The sequence below is a fragment of the Somniosus microcephalus genome, chromosome 7 (assembly GCF_052327205.1).
Source record: "Somniosus microcephalus isolate GS21.2 chromosome 7, FLI_Smic_1.0, whole genome shotgun sequence".
NCBI lineage: Eukaryota > Metazoa > Chordata > Chondrichthyes > Squaliformes > Somniosidae > Somniosus > Somniosus microcephalus.
Window position 1 is genome coordinate 27,749,325 of NC_140993.1, and position 25,009 is coordinate 27,774,333.

At 43.9% G+C, this 25,009-nt stretch overlaps 1 protein-coding gene across 4 annotated transcripts in view; it reads left to right on the forward strand.

The window, feature by feature from the left end:
- afg3l2 (AFG3-like AAA ATPase 2) overlaps positions 1 to 24,733 on the forward strand; it is a 52,977-nt gene extending 28,244 nt beyond the window's left edge. For all 4 annotated transcript variants that reach the window (XM_085992333.1, XM_085992336.1, XM_085992334.1 and 1 more), the window contains 8 exons: positions 6,234 to 6,387; positions 9,998 to 10,105; positions 11,498 to 11,623; positions 14,897 to 15,007; positions 17,728 to 17,843; positions 19,172 to 19,372; positions 20,573 to 20,767; positions 23,952 to 24,733. In XM_085992333.1, the coding sequence (XP_085848459.1) occupies positions 6,234 to 6,387; positions 9,998 to 10,105; positions 11,498 to 11,623; positions 14,897 to 15,007; positions 17,728 to 17,843; positions 19,172 to 19,372; positions 20,573 to 20,767; positions 23,952 to 24,197 (1,257 nt within the window). In that variant the 3' untranslated portion in view covers positions 24,198 to 24,733. The remainder of the gene's footprint in view (positions 1 to 6,233; positions 6,388 to 9,997; positions 10,106 to 11,497; positions 11,624 to 14,896; positions 15,008 to 17,727; positions 17,844 to 19,171; positions 19,373 to 20,572; positions 20,768 to 23,951) is intronic.
- Positions 24,734 to 25,009: the final 276 nt, after the last annotated feature.

Sequence of the window (25,009 nt, forward strand, 5' to 3'; positions counted from 1 at the left end):
AGTTGGATCAGTATTGCTTTACGAACATAAAAACAGGAGTAAGTCTGTTTTACCATTCAATCTGTTTATGGCTTATCTGTATCTCAACTCCATTTACCTGTCTTTGATCTATATCTCTATCCATATGTAACAAAAATTGTTAAAGGTTCTGCCACCTTGTTCTGGATTCCCCCACAAGAAGAAATAGTTTCTCTGTATCTACCCTATTTGAATCCCTTTTATAGCATTTTAAACCCCTAGATTAGATCACCCTTCACCTTCTAAACGTAAGGGAATACAAGCCAAGTTTATACAAACTTGTCTTCATAATTTAGCCCTTTCAGCCCCAGTATCATTCTGGTGAATCTGTGTTTCGCCCCCTCACAAGGCCAATATGTCCTACCTGAAGTGCAGTGCCCAAAACACACAGCACTACCTCAGGTGGGGTCTGACCAAGGCTCTGTACAACTGAAGCATAACTTGTCTTCCAGCCCCCTTGAGAAAAAGGCAAACATTCCCATTAGCTTTTATGATTACTTTTTGTACCTGTGCATTAGCTTTTAGTGATTTGAGTACCTAGAATCCCAAATCCCTTGCCCCTCCACAGTTTTTAGTCTCTCGCAATTAAGAAAATATTCTGATTTTCTTCCTTGGATCCATCCAAAGGGGATGGTTTCACACTTTCGCACATTGAACTCCATATGCCCACTCACTTAATTTCTCCCTTTATAACCTCCTGTTCTCATCTATACCGCTTACTGCACCTCCTATCTTATTGTCATCTGCAAGCTTGGATATACAACTCTTTCTTTCTTTCTTCATCCAAGTCGTGGATACATAACTCTCTATTTCTTCGTCCAAGTCATTGATATGTAGGATGAAAAGCTGAGGCCCCAGTACAGATCTCTGGGGAACTCCACTTGTCACATCCTACTAATCAGAGTACATTCCCTTTATCCCTACTCTCTGTCTTCCACCTCCCAACCAATTATTAACCAGGAAATTGCCATTTTCCATTCACACTTACTCCGTGACCAGACCTGTTGATGATATGTTGGGTTCCAGAGCAGTCTCTTCCTTCAAGATCAATCCTAAGGGATATGAGTTACTAAACAACCCATGGGAGACATATGGTAAGCACGTTACCTTTTCCTTTAAACAATATATAGCTGGCTTCAAGTCTTTATTTTTAGTGCATTTTTGTCTTCCTGAAAGTGAGGGGTGGTCGTGATGGTCATGGTACTCACTTCCAGTTTTTGCACCCAGTATTTGCACAAAGCACTCCCAGATCAGGTGTAGTGCGAATCATAGGCAGAGTAAAGCTTCCTGCACTCTGCTCCAACTCTACTTTAAAAGATCAACCACAACTGTGCCAGTTCCCATTGCTTGCCACTGCCTACACCAGCCATATAGTGCCTGAAGGTGATTGCCAGAAACAAATTTTGTGAAGCGCTGTGCTTGTGAATTTGTACCCTTTAGCAACTGGATAGATGCTGTTTTACTTTACTGTTGGAATAAAGAGTGCAAAATGGCTGAATTTAGTCTCGGGTGAGAGGATCCAGTAATGACTTGATGTTTCTCTGCCGCATCCAAATAGAAATCAACGTGTATCTTTGGAGAGGGGATTGGATTTCAGCTTCCACTCGGTCCTTGTGGCTAAGGCGTTGAATTGCATATATGTTAAGGAAAGTTATATTTTAGTACAGCTGTTACTAAACTGAGTGTCACCAATATGAAACTGCAGTGACGATACTATGAATTGTTGCTAATTCTTCCTGTATCTCTGCTGTCAGTCTTGCTGTGTAGCCTGCTGTGATCTATCACTTTTTTTTCCTGCTGTGACTGATCTCTCTATCATCTGGCTATAAGTTAGCAAGGTTCCTTTTGTAGTATAAAATCTACACTTGTCATTTTGCCCCCATGTATTCTACCCACCTTTTGTGGAAAATCAGTTCTCAAAGCAACGCCTTCAAAAGAAAATGAATGCAGATTTGGTACGAAAATAGGAGTCACGCTTCTGCACTACTTTCCCAGAATGAGGTTAGATCGTCAAAAAACAAACTAAGGTCAAATCCATTTTCTTTCTGTCTGACCTTATCTGACAAAAACTACAGGCAGAGTACATTAATATAATCAATTGCACATTTATTCCTCTTGCTTTCTGCCTGTCCAATGGTTTTCCCCTTATCTGATTTTGGCTTTTGATTTATTATAGTGTTGGATAACTGTGAGGAGAACATAAAGAGCCTGCAAAGGGATATAGATAGACTAAGTGAGTGGGCAGTAAGGTGGCAGATGGAGTATAATGTAGGGAAATGTGAAGTTATTCACTTTGGTAGGAAGAATAGAAAAACAGAATATTTTTAAAATAGTGAGAAACTTTCAGATGTTGGTGTTCAAAGAGATATCGGTGTCCTCGGGCAAGAAACACAGAAAGCTGGCATGCAGGTACAGCAAGCAATAAGGAAGGCAAATGGCATGTTGGCCTTTATTGCAAGGGGGTTGGAGTATAATAGTAAGGAAGTCTTGCTACAATTGTACAGGGCCTTGGTGAGACCACACCTGGAGTACTGTGCACAGTTTTGGTCTCCTTATCTAAGGAAGGATATACTTGCCTTGGAGGCGGTGCAACAAAGGTTCACTAGATTGATTCCTGGGATGAGAGGGTTGTCCTATGAGGAGAGATTGTGTAGATTGGGCCTATACTCTCTGGAGTTTAGAAGAATGAGAGGTGATCTCATTGAAACATACAAGATTCTGTAGGGGATTGACAGAGTAGATGCTGAGAGGTTGTTTCCCCTGGCTGGAGTGTCTAGAACTAGGGGGCATAGTCTCAGGATAAGGGGTCGGCCATTTAAGACCGAAATGAGGAATTTCTTCACTCAGAGGGTTGTGAATCTTTGGAATTCTCTGCCCCAGAGGGCTGTGGATGCTGAGTCTTTGAGTACATTCAAGGCTGAGATCGATAGATTTTTGGACTCTAGGGGAATCAAGGGATATGGAGATTGTGCGGGAAAGTGGAGTTGAGGTCAATGATCAGCCATGATCTTATTGAATGGCGAAGTAGGCTCGAGGGGCCGTATGGTCAACTCCTGCTCTTATTTCTTTTGTTCTTATAAGTCCTTAAGATACATGTACTCTGTTGGGTTCCATTGTCACTTGATATACAGGTAGACTATCTTTTATCCGAAAACCTCGGGACCAGCCGAGTTTCGGTTTTCGGAGAATTTCGGAAGGGGGGTCGTCGGGGCCGGCGGGGGTCCGCGGGGGGGGGGGGTCGGCGGTTGTCGGGGCCGGCGGGGTCCGCGGGGGGGGTCGGCGGTTCGCGGGGTCGGCGGGGGGGGTCGGCGGTTCGCGGGGTCGGCGGGGGGTGGTCAGCGGTTGTCTGGGCCGGCGGGGTCCGCGGGGGGGGGTCGGCGGATGTCGGGGTCGGCGGGGGGTCGTGCGCACGACTTACGCTGACGCTCAGCGTAAGTCGGTCGGGGTCGGCAGGGGTCGGGGCCGGCGGGGGGGTCGGCGGGGGTCCACGGGGGGTCGTGCGCACGACTTACCCTTTATCCGAACTTCCGGAACCCTCTAAAAACCGAAGGTTTTTTCGTTCAGCGTAAGTCGTACACACGACTTACGCTGAACGAAAAAACCTTCGGTTTTTAGAGGGTTTCGGTTTTCGGAAGTCCGGATAAAGGGTAGTCTACCTGTATTAACAATTTTCTTTTAATATTCAAATGAGGGTTGATTTACATTTTTCGTTCGTTCAAGCAGATAGATGATCGTAATATCATCTGATAGTAATATCATCTATCGGTGAAATCTGAAGTCATTACCGCCCCCACACCCTGACCAGCAATCCAATGTGTATAGGCTTTTGTTAATGCATCTACTGCAGGAGACGTTTTCAGTCACTCCATGGAGATGCGGATAGATTCTGCTTAGTTATACTGAGTTAACATCACGTATTTGAAGGGTGGTGGGTCGGCAAAAGCTTTCAGGTGGAATCCTGATTAGTGTCGCAGTATGGAGCCATATGATTGCTCTCTGGCACATGTTTCAGACTGACTGCTTTTGTGCAACAGATCTATTAAATTCGTCCGTGAGGTGAAAGTTCCATTGAAAACTCCTATGTAATTAGCTTTTACAGGCAATCCCATTATAAAAGTAACTCGTGTTTCTCTCTTCCCCACAAATCATTCAAAATGCTTTCTTAAAAAAAAAGAAAAAAAATCACGTTCCAGAATTTACTGTAAAAATAACCTCTCTGTTATTTAAGGGCAAATCGAACAGCAACTTCAGGAGAGCGCCGATGCGCAGTTAAACGTGAAAATCCGAAAGTTGCTGTCTGAAATGCGCCTCTCCTCCATAAGCTGCACAGAAACGGCATCTCTCTGTCTGGCTCCCCATTCAAATGTATTGGGCGGCGTGAAATTCCTGTAATTGCACGGTAGATACGGGCTAAACTTGCCACAGAAAGTTAGGGCTTCTCCATTTCAGTCTAAGTACCCCTTTTAACAGTGTGATATGTCTTAATTACTGCCAAATAACCGCTCTAGCACTGAAAATTAATTTTTACAAGTGTGGGGTCTCATTCCTTCAGATTTTGATTGTTGGAGTTTTTTTTTAATTAATTACTTTTTTCTTTTACTTTTCCTTTCTGTCTTTTTTTCTCTCAATCCAATCTTTCTTTCCCTCTCTACTTCGATTTTTGTACCTGCTTTGACTTTGAATTAAATATTCTGACTTGCACTTCTTGGTTCAGACTCTGTGCTGTTCATTAACAATACAGGAAACTTTGGTTTATCCGGAGGTTGTATGTCCGGAAACCTCGATCTAACGGCAGAAATCAGCAGCCGTTTTGTTAGGTTTTTTTTCTTCCCCTAGCATTTTTTTTAAACAGTCAGGCTGTGGAAAGCATCTCTGTAGCTTAGCAACAGCTTCAGAGACGCTTCCAAGGTATGGGCCGAGTGTTTACAAGCTGTTGCTAAGCAACAGTGTTTGTTGTCAGATACGGAGATGAAAACCTCCGTATCCTTCAACATTAGCGCTGGTCTGTCCGGAAGTTTTGATCTAACGGCACCAGCTCGGTCCCGTCGGTGCCGGATATCGCGAAGTTTCCTGTATTTCAATCTGGTTAAGAAGGCACACAGTTGCTTGCCCTGTTTGCACAGGTCCCAGATGGCCTGTGGAGGGCGCCGTGCCATTTGGATCTCTAACTTACAGCAACTTCCACTGTAAAAGCTCATAAAAATTAAAAGGGCAAGGGTGCCATTTGTTCTCCAGCTACAGTAAATTCTGGCCCAATCTCGTTTTTTCAGTAACTGAAATCCTGGTGTACAAAATGAGGTTTGAACCCAGTTTTTAAAAATAAAATCACTTATTTCCCAATGGCATGATTAAATGTAACCACACTGAACTATCTTTTAAGTCTTTCCCAAAAGCCTGGAGTTGGACTTTAAATTTTTGCCTAGAGTTGTAACAGTAGCTAAATTATGCTGTGCAAGTTGATAACGTGCCCTCTGCACCCTTGTGTATCTCCTTGTGGGCGGCATAAGAGTAGCCAGGGTTCTTTTTTCCCCCTTTGTAGGAAAATTTAGGCTATTGTTTTGCACCTCCCCAATGCCACAGACAAGATCAGCACTCCTAGAGTGTCGGCCATGGCTCAGTGGGTAGCACTCTCGCCTCTGAATCAGAAGGTTGTGGGTTCAAGTCTCACTCCAGAGATTTGCGCACAAAATTTAGACTGGCACTCCCAGTGTCGTGGTCCGAGAGTGCTGCACTGTCGGAGGTGCCGTCTTTCGGATGAGACGTTAAGCCGAGGCCCCATCTGCCCTCTCTCAGCTGGATGGAAAAGATCCCATGGCACTGTTTCGAAGAAGAGCAGGGGAGTTATCCCCGGTGTCCTGGCCAATATTTATCCCTCAATCAACATCACTAAAGCAGATTATCACATTGCTGTTTGTGGGAGCTTGCTGTGCGCAAATTGGCTGCCGCATCTCTTACATTATAACAATGACTACCAATGTTCCCTGTAATTTTGTTTGGCGCTGTGCAATTAACAGGGAACGTTGGTGACTACCCTTCAAAAAGTGCTTCATTGGTTGAAAAGTGCTTTGAGATGTGCTGAGTTTGTGAAAAGCGCCATATAAATAAATGCAAGTCTTTTTTTTTTCTTTTGCTTTCTGCAAATTGATGAAAACAAGCCAGCCTGGTTTCAATAAATTTACACCATGTACACATCTCCAGTAACCTGTCTCTTCTAGGTGCGAGATCTCTTTGTAATGGCTCGTAAGAATGCTCCTTGTATCCTCTTCATCGATGAGATTGATGCAGTTGGAAGGAAAAGGGGCCGAGGGAATTTTGGAGGGCAGAGTGAGCAGGAGAACACTCTAAATCAGCTCCTGGTAGAAATGGATGGTAAGTAAAAGTCGCTGGTTAAACTAGTTGTGGCTTTGACCAGTGGCAGTGCTTCAGTATAAGCAAAACTCTGACAGGTGTGTAGATGTAAAATTTATCGTCTATTGGGTGGTACATCAATGTAAAACTTTTATTCTTGGATGTAATTCTGAACTGAGAATTGCACATTTTGAACTGGTAACTGTTCTTGTCACAGAGCAGTGTCAGTGTAATCTGCCCCCCAACCCAACCCCCCCCCCCCCCCCAACCCCACCCACCCGCCCCCAACCCGCCCCCCCAAATCGCGTGGTTTCTTACAGCAGCTGAGTTGAAGCGGAAATATGTAATATGTTAAATACTCTCATCATTACACAATATTAGGAGGGAATTCTGGAATTCAAAATGTTTTGTTAGCTGCAATAATTGTCCATGTTAAAAAATAATATTTATTTTATATTTGTATTGGATCATCTATAATTGGAGCACCTACCTTTTTGGAAGGAAACACTAGCCCATCATTGTGTGGTATTTATACATGCATTTTAAAACTGCAGGTATGAAGTGATGGCCCACGAAGGGCAATGCCATGTTAGCGCAGATTATTCATATAGAGGTGTTATAACAGAGACAAGTGCACTAGTATTAATATTTAAAACTTCAACATTATAGTGGTATGCTGGCCTTCATTACAAGAGGATTTGAGTACAGGAGTAAAGAAGTCTTACTCCAAATATATAGGGCCTTGGTGAGACCACACCTGGAGTACTATGTACAATTTTGGTCTCCTTACTTAAGGAAGGATATACTTGCCATAGAGGGAGTGCAACAAAGGTTCTCGAGATTGATTCCTGGGATGGCAGGACTGTCGTATGAGGAGAGATTGAGTAAACTAGGCCTGTATTCTCTTGAATTCAGAAGAATGAGAGGGGATCTCATTGAAGCATACAACATTCTTGATGGGGTGGATGCTGGGAGAATGTTTTCCTTGGCTGGGGAGTCTAGAACCAGGGGCCACAGCCTCCGGCTAAAGGGTAGGCCATTCAGGACTGAGATGAGAAGAAATTTCTTCACACAGAATTCTCTACCCCAGAGGGCTGTGGAGGCTCAGTCATTGGGTATATTCAAAACAGAAGTTGATAAGTTTCTGACTAGTAAGGGCATCAAGGGATATGGCGATAGGGCTGGTGAATGGAGTTGAGGCAGAAGATCAGCCATGATCTCATTGAATGGCGGAACAGGCTCGAAGGGCCGAATGGCCTACTCCTGCTCCTATTTCTTATGTTCTTTATGCTATATGTAGGAGAGTTTTTGTAACTGTACCTAAGCATTTTCACACTGATTTTCAGGGAGCTAGTCTTATCTCCACTCCCTTTGCTGACCGTGCACGGCCGAATGGCAAAAACAAAAGTACTGTTGGTTTCTGTCTTTCCCCACCCCATCGTTTTCAAAAAAAGGGGTTCCTGCTCAGGATGGGGCAAGACTCCACTGAAGTAGTCTACATGTGCATTTGGTTTTCCCCTTGCCTTCCACCTTCCATTTTTGCATGTCTCCACGCAGCTGTTACTCCCAGAGCTGACTACTTCACGACCTCTGCCGATACTGCTTTGCTCAACCACTAGGTGGGACACAAGAATGATCCGAGGTGACTCCCTGCCTACTGTTGCTGCAAATGCAAACAGAAGTTCTCCACGTGTGGAATTGTATGGCCCAGCACGCCATGAGAAGCTTTGATTCACTCTTCCTTCCTGTGGAGAATGCCTTGCCTCTGCTTAGCTCCTCTTTCTTGCTGTGCTTCAGATCGGGGAACTGCAGGAACAGTTGTGTCACATCGCTCCACGTCAGAGCATTGGGGCTGCAATGTTCTACAACATTGGTTTTCTTTACTATTGCCAAGAAGGACAGAAAGAGGAGAGTGGCCTCGTCATTTGGGCAATTCAGTGCCAAAAATTGCGGTTATTTTTGCAAGAAATCCAATTGCACTTCAGTAGATTGTTCAAATGCAGTATTTAGGTGGCAGTTTAAAACCTCCTGTTGTGAGGACTAGACCTTTTGTGTGTTTTTTTTTTAAGTGTGGGTGCATTAGCATAGCACGGTGAAATGACAGGATATGAGATTACATAGAATTTACAGCACAGAAATAGGCCATTCTGCCCAACTGGTCTGTGCCCCACATGAGCCTCCTCCCACTCTATTCCACCTCTCCCCCATCAGCATATCCTCCTGTTCCTTTCTCCTTCATGTGTTTATCTCGCTTCCCCTTAAAGGCATCTATGCTATTCGCCTCAACCACTCCCTGTGGTAGCGAGTTCTGCATTCTCACCGCTCTCTGGGTAAAGAAGTTTCTCCTGAATTACTTATTGGATTTATTAGTGACTACCTTATATTTATGACTAATGTTCCTGTTAAACTGCGCAGCGGTCTGGAGGACCCATGCAGCCAGCTCGCCGGCTTTTAAATGGAAAAAACTGCACGTGCACGGAAATCCGAATGGGCCGCACAGCCCATTAAAGGGGCCGCTTATTTTAAAAAAAAATAAAAAAAATAGAGGGAACATTGTTTATGACCCATTGTTTTGGACTCTCCAACACAAGTGGAATCGTCTATGGGATCACACCTACGTGCTTCTCCACACAGTTGAGTTCCCAATCTGTTTGGGGGGGCCAAGAGAAAGTGCTGAGTGAAGGTTCCTCCGCTTTTCCACAAAGGGGCAGGGAAAATGGAATGGAGAATCACCCCTCTTGGACCTGCTAGTCACCAGTAACTGAGGTCTGGCTGCTTTCTCAGCTGAGGAGTGGTGTATAGCACAAGATTTTCTGTTGCTGTTTTGTATGTACATGTGTTTTTTTTAAATAATCTAAGATGAAACAGCACGGGTTGCTCCTGCATGTTCTGTCAGCTGGTTATTGGCTTTTAACAGCATTTGCATTTCATCAACCAATGAAAACTCCTGTATCATCTGTTACTTCACAATGTATTAGAAAGTATTATTGGCTGGGGCGCGGGTGAGGGTGCTGTGTTTACATAGAAAAAGTACAGAGCTGTCTAATCCAGCAAATGATGGTTGTGCCAGTACATACGTTCTCATTATTAATACGTAATACTGAGAATGCCCCAATGCAGAGCAAAATGTCGAATTCAGGACCAAACACAGTATACTGAGACAACTTGGGTATCTGTCAAACATCATCAAGTCTGAACCCACCTTTTGTGAAATCCATTTGTATTTTAGACCATTATGTAGCTGCAGCAAGATTTACGTAAATACTTTAATCTTACACTTTTTAGAACAGCTGTAAATTTAGAAGAAAATGTTCATTTGATATTGTAATTTTAACACCGTATTCAGACCACACAACCTTTTTTAAAACAAAGTGTCCACAGAATATATTAATCTGTACCAATCCTCCATTTGCTCATCGAAAGACAGCAGACAGTTATGGACGTGAAGCTTGCAACGAGCTGTGCTGCAGGAATTGGCTGCGTGCTCGAGTGCCTTCCTGCTCCTTTTTCCTGTTTTGTTCAAACTGTATGTTCCCGACTGGAGTGCAGGAAAAGAACCCTGCCGACCCTGACGCTTCTAGATGTTGTATTAATTGGATCCTAGTTTAGACTGCTATTGTTTTTTTGGCAGGATTTAACACTGCAACCAACGTGGTGGTTTTGGCGGGCACGAACCGCCCAGACATCCTGGACCCTGCACTGATGAGGCCAGGTCGATTTGACAGACAAATTTACATTGGTAGGTCTGAACACATCACACCAGCTTATTTATTTTGGGCAAGTTGAAGCTGAAAACATTTGTAGTGGAGAGTAAAACGGATATTGGAATTGGTGATGTGCACACTTTGTTTAATTCTTGCAGCAGGTTCCATTGAAAGTTACCCATGCCCATTAAGCTCTACGCCAGACCCCGACGGTGAAAATGGCTCAAATTAAAAATTGTTGCCCCTTCTACTGGGTAAATGCACCACTCAATGGATGCTAAATAATGCAGTTTGTATGGTCCCAGATTCAATTTCCAATCAGTGCTGAGTTAGTTGCTGGGGCAGTAGCTGGGGTGCTACAGTTGACCTTTATGCTTATGGGGTGGGTGGGGACAGGAGCCAGGTTTTCTGCTCCTGATCACCACCATTACGGGAACGGTTGTGTTGTGGTAATGTTACTGGACTAGTAATCCAGAGGCCCGGACTAATGATCCAGAGACAAGGGTTCAAATCTCACCACGGCAGCTCGGGAATTTAAATTCCGTTAAATAAATCTGGGATAAAAAAGCTGGTATGGTGACCATGTAACTACTGGATTGTCGTAAAAACCCATCTGGTTCACTACTGTTCTTTAAAAAGAAGAAAGACTTGGATTTCTACAGCGCCTTTCATGACCACCGGACGTCTCAAAGTGCTTTACAGCCAATGAAGTACTTTTGCAGTGTAGTCAGTGTTGTAATGTAGGAAATGCAGCAGCCAATTCAGCACAGCAAGGTGCTACAAATAGCAATGTGATAATGACCGGATAATCTGTTTTTTTTGTTATGCTGATTGAGAGATAGTGCCACGGGATCTTTTACGTCCACCTGAGAGCGCAGACGGGGCCTCGGTTTAACGTCTGATCCGAAAGACGGCACCTCCGACAGTGCAGCACTCCCCCAGCACTGCACTGGGAGTGCCAGCCTAGATTTTTGTGCTCAAGTCCCTGGAGTGGGACTGTGAACCCACAACCTTCTGACTCCGAGGCAAGAGTGCTACCCGCTGACACAGAAAAGCAAACTGTCCCAGTTTGTATTCATTCCACTTTCTGGACTGGGTCTGTGCTCTTGCGTGGTTTATATCGTATCCAGTTCTAGATTCACTTTTTTTTTTTAAAGCATTTTTGGGGGTGGAACAGCAAGAAATGCTGTGCCTTGCGAATATTCTCTTTTTGGATTTCAATAGGAAAATGATGAACAGCAAGTCGAGCTTCTCGCCACGGGCAGGGAAAAGCGGAAGGCCAGTCACTCAGGACTGCCCTTGTGCATTTCCAAATGAACCCATACTAGCAGCAGACTACCTATTACAACAGTTCGCGGATAGATTGTGTTGATGCAGCCTGTTTTTTGCAGTACTAATTGTGCAGTTTTAATTTTCTCCTAATAAAGGACCACCTGACATTAAAGGAAGGGCTTCAATTTTTAAAGTTCATCTCAAACCTTTAAAATTAGAAATTTCTATCAATGCGGAGAGTTTGGCAAGGAAACTAGCAGCTTTGACTCCTGGATTTACAGGCAAGTGTTGATAATACTGTCAATAGAATGAGATGCAATGTAAGTACAGGTAGACTATCCTTTATCCGAAAACCTCGGGACCAGCCGTGTTTCGGTTTTCGGAAAATTTCGGAAGGTATTTTATAAGACTGGGAAATTTGTCGGGGGTGGGTCGGCGGGGGTCAGGGTCGGCGGGAGTCGGGGTCCGCGGGAGTCGGGGTCCGCGGGGGGTCCGCGGCGGGGGTCGGGGTCGTGCGCCACTCTGGTCATGTCGTGCGCACGACTTACGCTGAACGAAAAAACCTTCGGTTTTAAGAGGGTTTCGGTTTTCGGAAGTTCGGATAAAAGGTAGTCTACCTGTAGTATAGAAATGATTTCCTCTGATTAAAATTGCATGGCCAAAAATTGCAGAATTTATGGTTGCACTTTTTCATTTTCTCAAATCTATTGTCCATCTTTTATCTTCCACATACATTTATAGATCTCTCCGCTAAGAATGGAAAATCACAAGAATATTGTCCCTTTTAAGAGCTTTGTTTGCTAACCTCCACCTTTTTTGAGGAACTGATCTCCCAAGTGGTCTGTGGAAAGCCCTACAATGGTCTACTTAGACTTCCAAAAGCATTTGACAAAGTTTCACATGAACGGTTATGAGTTACTAAAGCAGTGGGAATTCGGGGGAAATCTTGGGAATCCATGGTACTTTATAGCCTCAAGCCAACTTATCAGTTACTAATTAGGAGTTATTTCCAGGTGGGAGGAAGTGCTGAATAGGCTGCTACAAGGATTCGTGTTGGGATCCTTACAGTTTCTAATATACATTAATTTACACCAATGACTTGGATTTCAAAACTTCATGCAAATTGGTCTGTTCCCTTCATCTTTAGAAGTACAAATCATTGAACTTGTATTGATATAATGTCTCCTATAATTATGTAACTAGTAGGATGGATAAGGGGGGACCAGTGGATGTAGTGTATTTGGATTTTCAAAAAGCATTCGATAAGGTGCCACACAGAGGTTATCACCCAAAATTAGGACTCATGGTATTGGGGGTAATATATTAGCATGGATTGAGGATTGGTTAATGGACAGAAAACCGAGAGTAGGAATAAACGGGACTTTTTCAGGTTGGCAGGCTGTAACTAGCGGGGTACCGCAAGGATCAGTGCTTGGGCCTCTGCTATTTACAATCTATATTCATGACTTAGATGAAGGGACTGAGTGTAACGTATCCAAGTTTGCTGATGATACAAAGTTAGGTGGGAAAGTAAGCTGTGAGGAGGACACAAAGAGGCTGCAGAGAGATGTAGACAGGTTGATTGAGTGGGCAATAACATGGCAAATGGAATACAATGTGGGGAAGTGTGAAGTTATCCACTTTGGTAGGAAAAACTAAAAATCAGAATATTTTTTGAATGGTGAGAGACTGGGAAATGTTTGCATTCAGAGGGACCTGGGTGTCCTTGTACATGAAGCACAGAACGTTAACATGCAGGTACAGCAAACAATTAGGAAAGCAAATGGTATGTTAGCTTTTGTTATAAAGAGATTAGAGTACAAGAGTAAAGAATACTTACTACAATTATACAGGGCATTGGTGAGGCCACACCTGGAGTACTGTGTACAGTTCTGGTCTCCTTACCTAAGGAAAGACATACTTGCCTTAGAGGGAGTGCAACGAAGGTTCAAAGACTTTTGAAGTGCAGTCTTGACAAAGGGTTTCGACCTGAAACGTTGACTCTATTTCTCTCTCCACGGATGTTGCCTGGCCTGCTGAGTTTTTCCAGCATTTTCTGTTGTTATTTCACACGACTGGATCCTGGAATAAGGGGATTGCCCTATGAGGAGAGATTGAGTAGACTAGGCCTATATTCCCCAGAGTTTAGAAGAATGAGAGGTGATCTAATTGAAACACACAAAATTCTTTAGGGGCTTGACAGGGTTAATGCTGGGGAAATGTTTCCCCTGGCTGGGGAATCTAGAACACGGCCACAGTCACAGAATAAGGGGTCAGCCATTTAGGACTGAGATGAGGAGAAATTTCTTCACTCAAAGGGTTGTGAATCTTTGGAATTCTCTACCTCAGAGAGCTGTGGATGCTCAGTCATTGAGTGTATTCAAGACAGAGGTCGATAGATTTTTTGGAACGAAGGGAATTAAGGGATATGGTGATAGTGCGTGAAGGTGGAGTTGAGGTCGAAGATCAGCCATGATCTTGTTGAATGGCGGAGCAGGAACGAAGGGCCAAATGGCGGAGCAGGAACGAAGGGCCAAATGGCCTACTCCTGCTCCTATTTCTTATGTTCACAACCTCAGGGCGTTCCGAAACAATTCACAGCCAATGAAGTACTTTTGAAGTGTAGCCACTAGTAAAACTGAAGTCGGTGGGGATCAGGGGAACACTCTCCAGTGGCTGGATTCATGCCTAGCACAAAGGAAGATAGATGTGGTTGTTGGAGGCCACTCATCTCAACCCCAGGACATCGCTGCAAGTGTTCCTCAGGGCAGCGTCCTAGGCCCATCTATCTTCAGCTGCTTCATCAATAACCGTCCCTCCATCATAAGGTCAGAAGTGGGGATGTTTGCTAATGATTGCACAGTGTTCAGTTCTATTTGCAATTTCTCAGATAATGAAGCAGTCCATGCAGCAAGACCTGGATGACATTCAGGCTTGGGCTGCAAAGTGGCAAGTAAAATTCGTGCCACGTAAGTGCCAGGCAATGACCATCTCCATCAAGAGAGCATCTAACCCCATGGCATTCAATGACATTACCATCACCGAATCCCCTACCATCAACATCCTGGAGGGGGGGGGGGGTCGCCATTGACCAGAAACTCAACTGGACTAGCCACATAAATGCCGTGGCTACTAGAGCAGTCAGAGGCTGGGTATTCTGAGGCGAGTGACCACTTGTGGAGCTGGGTCTCCATCTTGAAAGTTTCAATTGATCCAGCATCCATAGCCTTTTGGGAAAGAGAATTCCAGATTTCCACTGCCGTTTGTGTACCAAAGTGGTTCCTGATTTCACTCCTGAATAGCCTAGCTCTAATTTTAAGATTGTGCCCCCTTGTTCTGATTCCCCCTTGTTCTGATTTCCCCCACCAGAGGAAATGGTTTCTCTGTATCTGTAAATGGAGAATCTTGTAATGTTTGAAATTGTTGGTTTACGTCCCACTGAAGCATTGATTTCTGCTCGTGGTGACTCTTGCTCTTGAAATGTCATGCTGGGATCTTATGCAGCTGCTGGATGTGAATCATACTCGTGTTCTTGGTGATTTCATTTCCTTCAGGAGCTGACATTGCGAATGTATGCAACGAAGCTGCTTTAATTGCTGCCAGACACTTATCCGAGGCCATTATACAGAAGCACTTTGAACAGGCCATTGAGCGGGTAATTGGAGGTAAGGAGTACGGATATTGATACTCTACCAGCAATATTTGGGTATCAGTGCTAAAACACTGAATTGTATTCATAGAGTTAAAAATAACACATGGAGCAGCATTATTGATATTTCAATGAATCATGCAATGAACTGGTAGAATGTGCATTCACAACAGTGAATCATCAATAACACATCAGACAGCAAGTTCTCATTTCAATAACACAGGCTAACTACTTCCCTGAAATGTGTAAAGAAAAAAATCAAAGAGCTGGTCACCCAGTCTGCTGCTGCTGCACATCCTGTAGTGAATAGTTATTGAGGAACAGGAGAAAATCGGGTGACACATAAATTGAATGTACTGCTAGGCTGTGCAGTGGACCAGTGGTAAAGCAGCTTCATCCTGAGACTCCCCACATCCAGAGTTCCAAGTCTCACCCAGGCCATTGGAAGATACCCTGCTCTCTCACTTCTTCGCGGGTAGTTGTGGAGTAGTAATTCCACATGCTTGTCAGTTGGTTGCCTGTCCAGCCACTTCGTATTTTTTATGCGTCGCTGGCAAGGCCAGCATTTATTGCCCATCCCTGATTGTCCTTGAGAAGGTGGTGGTGAACCACCTTCTTAAACCGCTGCAGTCCGTGTGGTGAAGGTACTCCCATAGCTATATTTCCAAGTCAGGATGGTGTGTGACCTGGAGAGGAACTAGGAGGCGGTGGTGTTCCCATGCTCCCGCTGCCCTTGTCCTTCTAGGTGGAAGAGGTCGCGAGTTTGGGAGGTGCTGTCGAAGAAGCCTTGGCGGGTTCCTGGAGTGCATCTTGTAGATGGTACACACTGCAACCACAGTGCGCCAGTTGTGGAGGCAGTGAATATGGTGTAGAGAGATTCAAAGGAAAGGTGAAAAAACAATTGTTGCAGTACTTCTGAAGTAGAAAGTATAGTAGGTACAATTTTTGGTTTAAGAAATATTGACTAAGAATTTATTTGTGGTATGGTTGCATCGTTTTAAGTGCTTCCCTTAACTAATAGCAGGAAAAAAGCTGCAGCTTCTGCAAATCAAATAAAAATAGAAAATGTTGTAAATACTTTGCAGGTCAGTCAGCATCTGCTGAGAGCAAACAAGTTAACATTTCGGGTGTGATCTCTTTGTTGGAACTGGAAAATACTACAGATGAACAGGACTTTAAAAGAAACAACAAAGGGTGGGGGTGGGGGTGGTAAAACACTTGCATGCAATAGAATGAACAGGAAAGTAGCAGGCATAACAAGAGAGAAGTCCAAGAAATAAAAGACATTTATGAGACATGGAGAATGTGTGAAGTGGTAGGTTGTAAGGCAGGTAGAAATGGAAGCACAAAAAACTGGCAAAGCAAAGCAGGCTCCACTGGCCCAATAGTCTGGGAGAAGAAGAAAGCAGGTTGGCACCAAAGATGTAAACCGTCCTGCCAGCACGGCGTTTCGACAGAGTAACCAACTCCTCTGCCACCCCTCTGAAACGCCGACACACCCATCCCTCGCTGCAAGTAATTCCTGCAGGAGAGAAAGTAGGAGCTTAAGTTATTAAAGTCAATAAGACTAAAAGGCTACAACGTACCTAATAGAAAGATGAGGTGCTGTTCTTTGAGCTGGTGTTGAGCTTCGTCGGAACAGTACCAAAGACCGAGAGGTCAGAGTGTAATGGGGAATTGAAGTGATGATAGGAAGCTCGAGGTCACAGTTGCACACAGAATGGAGGTGTTCTGAAAAGCAGTCGCCTAGTCTGCGTTTGGTCTCCCCAATGTGGAGTTGGTAGAAGTGCACAAATTGCTGTCTCACCTGAAAGGAGTTTGGGATCCTGCTCAGTGGTGTGGGAGGAGGTGAACTGTCTCCTGCACTGACTCATTCCACATGGAGTCCAGCTCAGACTTCAATCTAACTGTTTCGGATTTACCTTCTGCACTGTTCCACTGAAGCTCACTTCAACCCCGAGGAACAGCACCTTATTTTTCTATTGAGTATTTTGCAGCCCTCTGTCCTGAATATTGACTAATAACTTCAGACCTTAACTCTAAGCTCCCACTTTCTCTTTGGTGAGGTGGGTGTTGCCAGCATATGGGAGATGGGGGGGGAGGAGGGGTTGTTAGATTTTTTAATTTAAGGATAATAGGAGCAACGGCTAAAGTAATGAAGAGGAGGATTAAAATTAGTACAGAGCAATTGTGGTAGATTGCCAACCGCCACATCAGAAAGGATTCAGGATTATGCAGGGGACAGTGGGGTTGTATGCCAACACTTCTACTAACTGGGCCTCCCAGAAGTGTTGTAGGAGCCAATTGGCAACACATACGGCAAAACCTGGAGACTTCATGGCGGGGAAGGCAGCAGTTTTTGCTTCTTGTGTGATATGTAGCCATAGATGGCAAACTCACTTAATTCTGACCCAAATTCACTTTATATCTAAAGAAGGACTTTCATTTATATAGCGCCTCTCACAGCCACCGGACGTCCCAAAGCGCTTTACAGCCAATGAAGTACTTTTGAAGTGTAGTCACTGTTGTAATGTGGGAATTTGGTACTTTCCTGATTTGATTATCTTATTCGCGTTAAGTTGCAAAGGAATCATTTCTCCAGAACAGTTGCACATTTATTCTGGAATGTATGTTTCCTCTAGCTGAACTGTTTGTGAGTTCTCTAAAGAAATCTGAACGTGCAGATTTTCCGCCTTATGGATTTTTATACTTTTTTCTGCCCGCCTTTTAATTTAGGGCTGGAAAAGAAAACTCAGATTCTACAGCCAGAAGAGAAGAAAATTGTGGCGTATCACGAGGCAGGCCATGCAGTGGCTGGCTGGTTCCTGGAGCATGCCGACCCTTTGCTGAAGGTGAGATAAGCGAATCAATTACAGCAGATATTGGAAGCCTAATCCATGTTTATGAAACTGTTAGATTTCTGCTCTGTAGGCGGGAGGCTGTGATCCATTGCTTCAAAATTCCAACAAAAGAATCGCTAGAGTATTCAGTGCTAACTCGGTTGAGGCAATATTCCCATTTGAAGGCGATAAATTATTTAATAATATATGGAACGTCTTTCCCTGTTAAAGGCAGGCGCTATATTAATGTAAATTGTTGTATGTAGATTTTTGTTTCCGTATTTATGCTGGAAAAACAGCAAGCCCACTAGTACTTTAAAAGCGAAGGCAGGTTAAAATTTTGGATGTGGACCCTTTGTCAGAGATCTAATCTCTCCAAGGAGGTAATTATTGATCTCGTAACATGAGATTCCCTCCGCTCAGAGGCCCTAGCATTGCTCAAGCCAGTACTGCTAAAGCAAGCCCATAATGATTGGTATCCGGCGTTCTAGTGAAAACAAAGTGTAAATATTGGGAAGCCTCCGATACCATAACCTAACAAAAGAAAGGATGAAAAGAACTTGCATTATATTAAGCACCTTTCACGACCTCAGGACGTCCCAAAGTGCTGATGAAGTACTTTTGAAGTGTATCAGTGTTGCAATGTAAGGAAATGCAGCAGCCAATTTGTGCACGGCAAGGTCCCACAAGCAGAAATGAGATACATGGTCAGAATGGCAGTGGTCGTGAACGTGTCAGGAATGCAGCGTTAAGCACCCGACCGCCATTTTAACCGCCCACCCGCCATGTTCCCGCTGGGCAGGCAGGGTTAAAATTGGGCCTTAGGTTTTTAACTCCTTGATATTTGATAGTGCCCATAAAGGCAGGTGGAGTCTGTCATATACGTGATTTTGGTCCTATAAATGCAAGTCTTTCGTTCTTTTAAAACCGGTGAGTGAGTGATTAGATTTTCACAGATTATCCAGACAGTGTACCCAACAGACTAGTTAAACCTAAACGATGCCTACTTCCATATTGCCATACAGGAGCACCACTGGAAAGTTCCTCCGGCTCAGTTTCCAGGGGGACAATTATCAATACAAGATGTTTAATTTTGGCCTCTCCTCAGCACCTAGAATTCTCAGAAATTGCTTGTCAGTGGCCACAGCACATCTCTTGGACGCTTGGAAGAAGAAAGGTATTGCATTTATTTAGCGCCTTTCACGTCCTGAGGGCATCCCAAAGCGCTTCAGAGCCAATGAGATCATTTTGAAGTCCAGTCACTCTTGATTTGTAGGCAAACGGGGCGGCTAATCTATGCACAGAATTCTGAGACATTCTTACTGGTTGTTTTTTTTTAGGTGTCCATCATCCCTCGTGGGAAGGGACTCGGTTATGCTCAGTATTTACCCAAAGAGCAGTATCTCTACAGTAAAGAGCAGCTTCATGACCGTATGTGTATGACACTAGGAGGACGAGTTTCAGAGCAAATCTTTTTTGGTAGAATAACCACAGGAGCACAAGATGATTTGAAGAAGATTACCCAGAGTGCCTATGCACAGGTATGTCGATAGTTTAACAACTTTTATGAAATGTAATGTGCTTCAAATGTTCTGTTCCAATTTACTCTTCAACATTACTTTTGCATTGTGTTAATGCCAAATAAATTGCGAGCAAAATCAATTACCTATGCATGTTGACTTGTATATAAAATATCTTGAGGGTATTCTACGTTGCTGTAGACGTTTGAATCTAGTGTTTGGCTAAACATTGTGATCATAATTAAAATCCATGCTGATCCATCTCAGATTGGGAAGGTGGACAAAGCAAGGATACCAGAGACCTGCATCTTCATTCTCTGCCGTAGGAAACTGGCTCCAATTAATGACCCAACAAATGTGAGGGATAAATTCCTTCCTCTCTGAAACTCCTTGTGAGATGGCCCACCGATAGCTGGGATAGCCTGACACTGAACTGTTTCTTCCCCCCCTCTCTCTCTTTTCCCCCCCCCCCCCCACCAACCATCCAGCTTTGGCTGGCTCAATATTAGATCTACTGGGCATCCATCCCCTCTCTTTCCTCTTCCCTCACCCCCATTACATAACAACTACCCAAGTGTTTCATGCTACCTTGTGTATGTTACATTGTACTGCGAGTCGCTTGGTCAAAATCCTGGAACTCCCTCCCTAACAGCACTGTGGGAGTACCTTCACCACACGGACTGCAGCGGTTCAAGGCGGCAGCTCACCACCACCTTCTCCAGGACAACTAGGGAGGGGTAATAAATGCTGGCCTTGCCAGTGACGCCCACATCCCATAAGCGAATTTTTAAAAAAAAATTACGCTGCTCAACAGCATGTAGTATCTTTTTTTGGTTATGTATACTTTGTTTCCTCTTATTTCTTTGTACGTAATAAAATAAAGGGTTTACATATTTTCCCCTTTAAACATGAAGGAAAACTGAGTATGAAACATTGAATCTTATAGTATGAAGCGAATAACCCATTGCATTGATGCTTTCTATTTGTAAAACCGGTCAAGTCAAAATTAACCTGGGTCAGCACATGCTGCTGGAGAAATTCCTGATACTGGGTGGGGATGGGGGGGGAAAACAGTTGAGAATAAGGTTTTTTTTGCTTGGTTTACTGGTGAAATTAATCTTTCTTTTAAGGGGGCAGGGGTGGTTGGACTTTGTAGCCTCAGTGAGCTACATTAATATGCGATAAATGCTCATGGTTAATTTTTCTTGGTCTTTTCCCTAGATTGTCCAGTTTGGTATGAATGAAAAGGTAGGGCAAGTGTCCTTTGACTTCCCACGACAAGGCGAGATGACTTTAGAAAAACCATACAGTGAGGCCACTGCCCGACTGATAGATGACGAAGTGCGATCACTCATCAATTCTGCATACGAGAAGACTCTGTCACTTCTAACAGAAAAAACAGCGGAGGTTGAGAAGGTTAGGAAATATTCATATAAACTTGAAACCACCTTATTATTGACAATGATGAAGATTGCTTTGAATACAGTAGAAGGTGGCTTAGTTGTTTTGGACTGTCATCTTAACCCATAGATTCATAGTTGATCCATGCATCTCTTCAATGGAAGGAAAATCGGATGCGTTCCAATACGTGCATGTGCCCAGATTTGCTCGGTTTTCCGATATCCAGTGTGCCTGGGCACAGAGATCCAGGAAAATCACTGCTTGTGTTTCCTTCATGGATCTCCACAAAAGGTGCTTAAAGCTGAATGCTCTCACACAAATAAAAGTCAGCTCTCCTCACAGGCAGCCAAGTAGCTCACATTGCAAAGTTTTTGAAGCCATAACTAAGCTATCACAAGGTCAAATCCCAGACTTGAGTTTAGATGACACCTAACCTAACCCCTCTACCCTAGAAGGACAAGGGCAGCAGGCACATGGGAACACCACTACCTCCAAGTCACACACCATCCTGACTTAGAAGTATATCGCCATTCGTTCATCATCGCTGGGTCAAAATCCTGGAACTCCCTCCCTCACAGCACTGTGGGAGCACCTTCACCACACGGACTGCAGCGGTTCAAGAAGGCGGCTCACCACCACCTTCTCGAGGGCAATTAGGGATGAGTAATAAATGCTGGCCTTGCCAGCGACACCCACATCTCGTGAATGAATAAATAAAAAGAATATGCTACGAGGGAGCCTGCCTAATACAGCCTTGCCCACAGAGGCACCTTTACGTTGGATTATCATGGCATTCATAGTGCGCATAAATAAGCCTACAACCTAAGCCATCTCATTTTGCTGCCTTCAGGAGGATATATTATGTACATATCTATATCTGTCATTTTTCTTTTAGGGAAGTTGGGGCTTGCTGCTGATTGGTGGGTAAAGGCACTGAATAGTTTGGTACCGAGTACAGGCATGTCCCAGTTTCGATCCCTGTCCTGTGCTGAGTTAACTGGTAATAGCCAGATGGCAATAGCGGCCCTAAAATTGACTTCAGCCCAAGGAAGGGGTAAATCAGCTAGCATTCTCACATCTTATTGATGGCCAATGCTCCTTCCTGAAATGTGTGTGTGTGTGTGAGCAGGGTCAGGCTCCGTTATGATGCTTTTCCCCCAGCCCCCTGCCCTATTGGTACTCCTCATCTAAGCTAACACGTAAAGGTTGGTCTCTTGCACAAGGTACCAAGGGCTATTGTCACCTGTGGAACAGTACTGTGTCATGAAGCATTCCTTTCAGGGGAGTGGGAGAAAGAAGGGAAACTTGTGCCTATTTTATTGCAGAGACGACTATTGCGTTACTGCTTCAAGTTATTTTCAGCTGGATTGTTTCGGATGCTCCGTAGATGATCTGCTCTATAAGCTAAATTAAGAATTGATACAATCATGAAAATTACAAAACGCAGCCAACCTCTTTGTTGGTTTGGATTGTGGCAAGTTTTATCTAAAGCTTTTGTTTTATTCCTTGTTATAGCTTCCTTTGATCCTTATTTATAGGTGCTGTTTACATTTTGCTTTGGGATACTTTTTTTTTATTCATTCGATGTGGGCGTCGCTGGCAAGGCCAGCACTTATCGCCCTTGAACAACTGAGCTGGGCCATTTCAGAGGGCAGTTAAGAGTCAACTGTGGGCAGATTTCCTTCCCTAAAGTGAACCAGATGGGTTTACGACAATCCGTGGTCAACATTACTGATGCTAGCTTTTTTTTAAATTCCAGATTTATTTAATTTCCCCAGCTGCCGTGGTGGGATTTGAACTCATGTCTCCGGATCATTAGTCCAAGCCTCTGGATTACTAGTCCAGTAACATAATCACTACCCTACCATTCCCGTATAGCTACAGCTGGAATATATTGTATAGTTTATTTGGTGGTTTGATATTTTGCCCATCATTGTAAAATGATTTGAGGTCCATCTGCAAACCATTTTTTTTTTTTAAAAGGGGCCTTCTGTCCTGATCACTTTGGTTGCAACCAGTAGGTGGCCTGCTTCCACATACTTGACAATGGTGGTGTGGCCAACTATTCGAGAGATTAGTTCAGGCATGGCGTTCCCTCACTGGGAGAACTCTCTCCTCGCCGCTCCCTCACTGGGGGAAGTTCCTAACCTTTTTTCTTTATTCATTCATGGGATGTGGGCGTCGCTAGCAAGGCCAGCATTTATTGCTCATCCCTGTTGCCCTTGAGAAGATGGTGGTGAGCCGCCTTCTTGAACCGCTGCAGTCCGTGTGGTGAAGGTACTCCCACAGTGCTGTTAGGGAGGGAGTTCCAGGATTTTGACCCAGCGATGACGAAGGAACGGCGATATACTTCCAAATCAGGATGGTGTGTGACTTGGAGGGGAACTTGGAGGTGGTGGTGTTCCCATGTGCCTGCTGCCCTTGCCCTTCTAGGTGGAAGAGGTCGCAGGTTTGGGAGGTGCTGCCGAAGAAGCCTTGGTGAGTTGCTGCAGTGCATCTTGTAGATGGTACACACTAGCCACGATGCGCCGGTGGTGGAGGGAGTGAATGTTTAAGGTGGTGGATGGGGTGCCAATCAAGCGGGCTGCTTTGTCCTGGAGGTGTCGAGCTTCTTGAGTGTTGTTGGAGCTGCACTCATCCAGGCAAGTGGCGAGTATTCCATCACACTCCTGACTTGTGCCTTGTAGATGGTGGACCATCCATGCAGCAATTTGGTTGTAATTGAGAGCTCAGTGGTGAGGTTTTGAACCTGCTTTGCTGTTATTACATAAAATTGCATGGAATGTACAGCACAGACAGGTCATTCCTGATGTTTATGCTCCGCACCCTCTCCTCCCACCCTACTTCATCTAACACTATCAGCATGTGTTTACCTAGCTTCCCCTTGAATGCATCTATACTATTCACCTCAACTATTCCTTGTGGTAGCGAGTTCCACTCTCTGGGGAAACAAGTTTCTCCTGAATTCCCTATTGGATTTATTAGTGATTATCTTGTATTTATGGCCCCTAGTTTTATTCTCCACAACAAGTGGAAGCATTTTCTCTACGTCCACCCTATCGAACCCCTTCATAATCTTAAAGGCCTCTTATCAGGTCACCACTCAGCCTTCTCTCTTCTAGATATATACTAACAGTATTTTCTGTTTCCGATTCTCATTTGTGTCTGGCTTTCATTTGTGTTCCATTGCAAATTCCAGATTGCTCAACGATTGTTAGAAAAAGAGGTAATCGACAAGGCAGACATGGTGGAACTGTTGGGACCTCGGCCCTTTGCTGAAAAGTCAACGTATGAGGAGTTTGTGGAAGGGACAGGAAGCCTCGATGAAGACACGTCTCTTCCCGAGGGCCTCAAGGACTGGAACAAGGAGCGTGAAAATGAGAAGAAAAATCAGCAGAAGAGCAAATTGCAAGACGGGTCGCTGGATGGATGCCATAATAAATGAGGCAAAAAAAAATTATTTAGCTTTGTATTTTTAAAGATTGTGCCTCCTTGTTTGTGTTCAGACCTGTTGGTTAAGGAATTTTAACACCCACATATGGTTCGCCAGCTAAGTGTGGCTTTGGCAGTAATTCATTTCCACTGGTCCAACTTGTTGTGTCAAAATGAACACGAAGCAAAAATAGCAATTTGTTTTAAGGTCTTAAACATGTTTTAACAAAGATTGCTGCTTCACTTTAGCACTTGAAGATGCAAGTCTCTGACTCTGCAGACTGCATCTCCTTTCATTTGAATGAAACCTTTATTTATGAACCAGCTTTGCCATTACATTTTTAAAGATGGAAGGTATTGTCTGCTGAGTTAGCAGGAGCAGATGACTGAGAATTGATTAACGTACGCAATTTTCAGGACCCTGTGACCTCTTGATTCTGCTTACCCTTCAGAACTGTAAGCTATTGAAGACTTGAATGTAATTAATAGTTCATGTAAATAATGTTTATTTTGAAACTTCAGTGTACAAAAATAAAAAGTAAAATATTGCATTTTTGTGTTATTGGTCGTAAGCTGATACATGGGCATAATTTGTCAGGAAAGGCTGTGACTTCCACTATTAATATCCACATTAATAATATACATGGTACATCAAGCCAGTTACATAATTTAGAACTGAAACTGCAAAGGGCATCACAGCAATAAATGAATTCTTCAAACAGCTCTAACTTTCCTGAAGTGAATCTTAATGGAACAGTTTGCTGATACCAGGTGCCCGTTCTGCTACAAAGTAGTTAATTTATTGATGTTTTACACAAGAATGGC